We start from the raw sequence: 5,258 nt of genomic DNA, 5'->3' as shown, positions 1-5,258 counted from the left end.
CTAACATATTCTTTAGACAGTAGTTTTATATTGAAACAATGATGCAACATGGTGACTGGTGTAGAACTTATGTGTGTAGAGGAGACTAAAGAGGATGATGTCATAAGCAGAGGGAAAACAGGTCTTACCTATGTGGACGATCTTATAGCCCTCCTCAGCTTCTCTCTGATACGTTCTCTCAATCTTTTTGAGGTTCCTCTTCTCCCACTTCTTATTTACCCAGCCCACAGCTCTCCTTCGGATACTTTTATCAGGTGGGAGAATGTCCTTCTTGTCATCTTCCTTCTCCTCCTCCTCCAAGTCACCCCTCTTGAAATTTTCAAGGATCTCCCTTCTTTCCTCTTCAGCCATCTCCTCTCTTCTGTTTGCCTCTATTATCTCTCTCTTTTGATCTCTCTCTGTCTCTCTTCTTCTCGTTCTTCCTCTTCCATCTCTATTTGCTTCTGTTTACATATTTCTTCTTCATGCTCTCTTTCAATCTCTCTCTGTCTCTCTCCTTCTCTTTCTACATTTGTTTGTCTCTTCTCCATTCTCTTTCTTTTGGTCTCTCTCTGTCTCTCTTTCTCCCTTTCTCGTTCTTCCTCTTCCATCTCTATTTGCTTCTGTTTACATATTTCTTCTTCATGCTCTCTTTCAATCTCTCTCTGCCTCTCTTCTTCTCTTTCCCTATTTGTTTGTCTCTTCTCCATTCTCTTCCCTTTGATCTCTCTGTGTCTCTTTCTCCCTCTCTCTTTGTTCCTCTTTCATCTCTATGTGCTTCTGTTTGCATCTCTCCTCTTCTTCTTCTCTCTCCATCTCCTTCTTCTTCTCATCTTCTTGTTGTCTCTGTTTTGGTATTTTCTCCATTCTCTTTCTTTCTACCTCTTTCTGTTTGTTGTTCTCACCCTCCGTCTTCTCCTCCATGTCCATTTGGTTCTGTTTCCATTTATATTTCCATATTTTCTAATTCTTTCAGCTGTTCCTTGATTTTCTTGAAGACTTCCTCCAATTCAGACTTATTTTTGTCATTGATGAGGGCTGTCTCCATCTCCATCTCTCTCTCCACTCTATTTTTCATCTCCTCTTCACTTCGTCTCCAATCATTTTCTCTCTCTCTGTCTCTATCAAATGTTCTCTCTGGTTCAGTCTCGTCTTTCAAACAAATCTCTTCTTTCATTCTCGCAACCTCTCTGTCTAACACTAGTACATTTTGGTTAACCTGTTTCACTCTCATTCTGTCCTCTATACGCTTCTTTCGCTCTTTCAAATTTGATTTTGTATTGAATCTCTTTTGTTGTCATATCTTCTTTCAGTCAACTCTTTTACCTTTTCGTTAACCAGTTTGACTTTCTCATTCTCTGCAATACGCATGTCTCTTTCTCTTTCAAATATGATTTCCTTTTCAGTCTCTTTCAATCTCTCAATCTCTCGTTCTAACGCTTTTATCGTTTCTTCTGCCTGTTTCACTTTCTTCTTCATTTCTTGTCTTTCCAATTCTGCTTTTCTCTCCCTTTCCATCTCCCTTTCTTTCTCTTTTTCCCTCTCTCTTTCCCTCTCTCTTTCTGTCTCAATAGGTTTGTTGTTCCAGGCCAGTCTTGGTCGCTGATCCTCCATGACTTTCTGCCATAGCCTCAATCTCTCTATCTCTTGCTTAATTTTAAAAGGTGAAATTAGTGATAATCTATGACCAAGACATACTTTCAAAGCATTTGCAGAGAATGATACATAGAAATACAACTTAGACCTAGGTAATTTAATCAAACACTGGACAACATCAATAGCAGGGTCATTTTGATCAATTCATCTGGACAATTCATTGTCAATTAATGTATTGACATGGTTTGAAAAAATTATGAGACATTTTATGGAATCAATTATGTCCCAAATGTGTACAAATACAAACACACAACTAGCTTGCCCATTCAGTTAGGGGTTTGAGAAATTCCCGTTGCAAATCGTTACAACAATGTTGCCTCTGATGTTTATGCTTGTAGAAATTACTCCTACAAATGATGTTTCACTAATGCAAATATTTACAACCTGCACAGATACAGTTATCAACAACAACAACAGTAATGATGTTAATAAGGAAGTGGATATTCAACTGGCAGAAGAAAGGCGTAGGGGTTGAGATAAATGAAGGTTAGGTTTAGGACCTAGGGTTGGGTTATGGTAAAGGTTAGGTATAGTTTCAATGAGGTTAAGGTAAGGGTTAACGTTAAGAAAAGGAATAAAAGTTAACATTGGGTTAGCATACAGCTGTCCGCCGCCATTCATTTTCAGCTGGGTGAATATACACTGCCTTTTAATAATAACAATGACATGTCTTACGTGGGCCAGTTGTAGGTCCACCATCAGCAGCTCCAGCAGTTGTTTGAGTCTGTTGATCTCCTGCATTTTTCTCTGGTTCTCCTCCCATTCTGTGGCTCTCTCTGCTTCCCTCTGTCTCTCTGCTTCCCTCTGGCTCTCTGACTCCCTCTGGCTCTCTGACTCCCTCTGGCTCTCTGACTCCCTCTGGCTCTCTGCCTCCCTCAGTCTCAGGATCTCAGCCTTCCACTCTTTCATTTTACCCCTTTCTACTCTTCTCCTTTCATCTTTTAAAAGGGCTCTGAGATGGTCTGCCTCAGACTGTAGCTGTTCAATCATCTCGTCCTTCTCCGTTCCACCATTCCTCTTCTTCTTTTCCTCCTCCCAGAGGCACACTTGAAGTCTGTCCATCTCCTTCTTCTGATTTCGGATCGTTCGATCCTTCCCCCTCAACTCAAGCATGTGGGCTTCCTTCTCTGTACAGGTCTTCTTCTCTTCCCTCAGGAACTGAACCTCCATCTCTGCCTGCTTGTAGCTGGGAGCAAAGGAATGTCAACACATTATTTAGGAAGTGAACTCAGACAATTTATTATAATATTACAATAATAATTCAACATCTGCTCAATTAAACTGCCTTTAATAACAAAACTCACTCAACTGGGACTTACAGTATGTGAATGTGATGAGTTGACTGTCCATGATGGCCAGAGGTGGGTAATGTGTAGCTCTGGTCCAGGGCGTTACATACAGCTTGCAGACACTGAGCCTTCCTTCAGCAAGTCACACATAATGCCCTGGACCAGAGCTAGGTTATGTGATGAATGACTTACAGACTGTTCCACGTGATACGAGGGGGTAAGAAGACAGTCCCGGTAGGAGACAGAGATCGTCCAGAAGAAGAAGAGGTGTCCATCTCCTCAGAGACTGCAGGAAAGGTCTACAAGTTTTATTTCTGGAAAATACAGAGATGCCTTCGTTCAGCAACAATGTGTGTTTCTATGTTTCTGTCACTAGATGGCGCCATTGTACACAACATTTACTCACCAGGTCAGTGAATTCAGAAACAGCCTTCAGACTACAGTACTCAAGCTCTAGCCTACAACCCATCATGCATCAGCACAACTAATATAATAATACCTCATCACAACTTCCTAATCACAGTACACCTGGATTGTGTTCACAAAGGGTTTCAGGGTAGGAGTGCTGATCTAGGATCAGGTCCCCTCCTGTCAATCAAAACGTATTCAGTTTGATTTAAAAGACAAAAGGGAGTATTGATCAGCACTCTTTCTATGAGACTTTGTGAATATGAGCCTATGTGAAAGAACCTTTCTGGAATATGCTGGCTAGACAGTACACAGACAGACAGATAGTCAGACAGACAGACAGACAGATAAGTCAGCAAGACAAACAGACAGAAGAGTAAATACAGATGGAGTGATTGATAGCAACAGAAAAAAACTAATCCATAATTAATAATTGTATTTTATAAGGTTAGCTAGATAATGTCATAAATAAAAAATATTTCAAATACATTAACGTTCACCTTCACATGTGTTATCTTACCATGACAGATTTATAGGCTAATTAGGCTAGCGGATGGTTAATGTATTGTTAACTTTTGTAAATATTTGACTCACCTCAAATCACACTTGTCAAAGCGCAGTTTTAGTGTGGAACCGAATAATATCAATTCAATTCAATTTTCAATTCAAGGGGCTTTATTGGCATGGGAAACATGTGTTAACATTGCCAAAGCAAGTGAGGTAGACAATACACAAAAGTGAAACAAACAATACAAATGAACAGTAAACATTACACATACAGAAGTTTCAAAACAATAAAGACATTACAAATGTCATATTAGTACAGTGTTGTAAAAATGTACAAATGGTTAAAGCACACAAGTTAAAATAAATAAGCATAAATATGGGTTGTATTTACAATGGTGTTTGTTCTTCACTGGTTGCCCTTTTCTTGTGACAACAGGTCACAAATCTTGCTGCTGTGATGGCACACTGGAATTTCACCCAGTAGATATGGGAGTTTATCAAAATTGGATTTGTTTTCGATTCTTTGTGGATCTGTGTAATCTGAGGGAAATATGTGTCTCTAATATGGTCATACATTGGGCAGGAGGTTAGGAAGTGCAGCTCAGTTTCCACCTCATTTTGTGGGCAGTGAGCACATAGCCTGTCTTCTCTTGAGAGCCATGTCTGCCTACGGCGGCCTTTCTCAATAGCAAGGCTATGCTCACTGAGTCTGTACATAGTCAAAGCTTTCCTTAAGTTTGGGTCAGTCACAGTGGTCAGGTATTCTGCCACTGTGTACTCTCTGTTTGGGCCAAATAGCATTCTAGTTTGCTCTGTTTTTTTGTTAATTCTTTCCAATGTGTCAAGTAATTATCTTTTTGTTTTCTCATGATTTGGTTGGGTCTAATTGTGCTGTTGTCCTGGGGCTCTGTGGGGTGTGTTTGTGTTTGTGAACAGAGCCCTAGGACCAGCTTGCTTAGGGGACTCTTCTCCAGTTTCATCTCTCTGTAGGTGATGGCTTTGTTATGGAAGGTTTGGGAATCGCTTCCTTTTAGGTGGTTGTAGAATTTAACCGCTCTTTTCTGGATTTTGATAATTAGTGGGTATCGGCCTAATTCTGCTCTGCCTGCATTATTTGGTGTTCTACGTTGTACACGGAGGATATTTTTGCAGAATTCTGCATGCAGAGTCTCAATTTGGTGTTTGCCCCATTTTGTGAAATCTTGGTTGGTGAGCGGACCCCAGACCTCACAACCATAAAGGGCAATGGGCTCTATGACTGATTCAAGTATTTTTAGCCAGATCCTAATTGGTATGTTGAAATTTATGTTCCTTTTGATGGCATAGAATGCCCTTCTTGCCTTGTTTCTCAGATCGTTCACAGCTTTGTGGAAGTTACCTGTGGTGCTGATGTTTAGGCCGAGGTATGTATAGTTTTTT

At 40.3% G+C, this 5,258-nt stretch overlaps 1 protein-coding gene across 6 annotated transcripts in view; it reads right to left on the bottom strand.

The window, feature by feature from the left end:
• Nucleotides 1–970: 970 nt before the first annotated feature.
• Nucleotides 971–5,258, bottom strand: part of LOC139547600 (golgin subfamily A member 6-like protein 22) — a 39,987-nt gene continuing 35,699 nt past the window's right edge. For all 6 annotated transcript variants that reach the window (XM_071356535.1, XM_071356536.1, XM_071356539.1 and 3 more), the window contains 2 exons: nucleotides 3,117–3,238; nucleotides 971–2,821 (listed from right to left, as the gene is read on the bottom strand). In XM_071356535.1, coding sequence (XP_071212636.1) covers nucleotides 2,080–2,821; nucleotides 3,117–3,199 — 825 coding nt within the window. In that variant the 5' untranslated portion in view covers nucleotides 3,200–3,238 and the 3' untranslated portion in view covers nucleotides 971–2,079. The remainder of the gene's footprint in view (nucleotides 2,822–3,116; nucleotides 3,239–5,258) is intronic.

Source organism: Salvelinus alpinus, chromosome 21 (genome assembly GCF_045679555.1).
Source record: "Salvelinus alpinus chromosome 21, SLU_Salpinus.1, whole genome shotgun sequence".
Taxonomy (NCBI): domain Eukaryota; kingdom Metazoa; phylum Chordata; class Actinopteri; order Salmoniformes; family Salmonidae; genus Salvelinus; species Salvelinus alpinus.
Note: the sequence above shows the minus strand (reverse complement) of the source record. Positions and strands in the feature narration are given on the sequence as shown.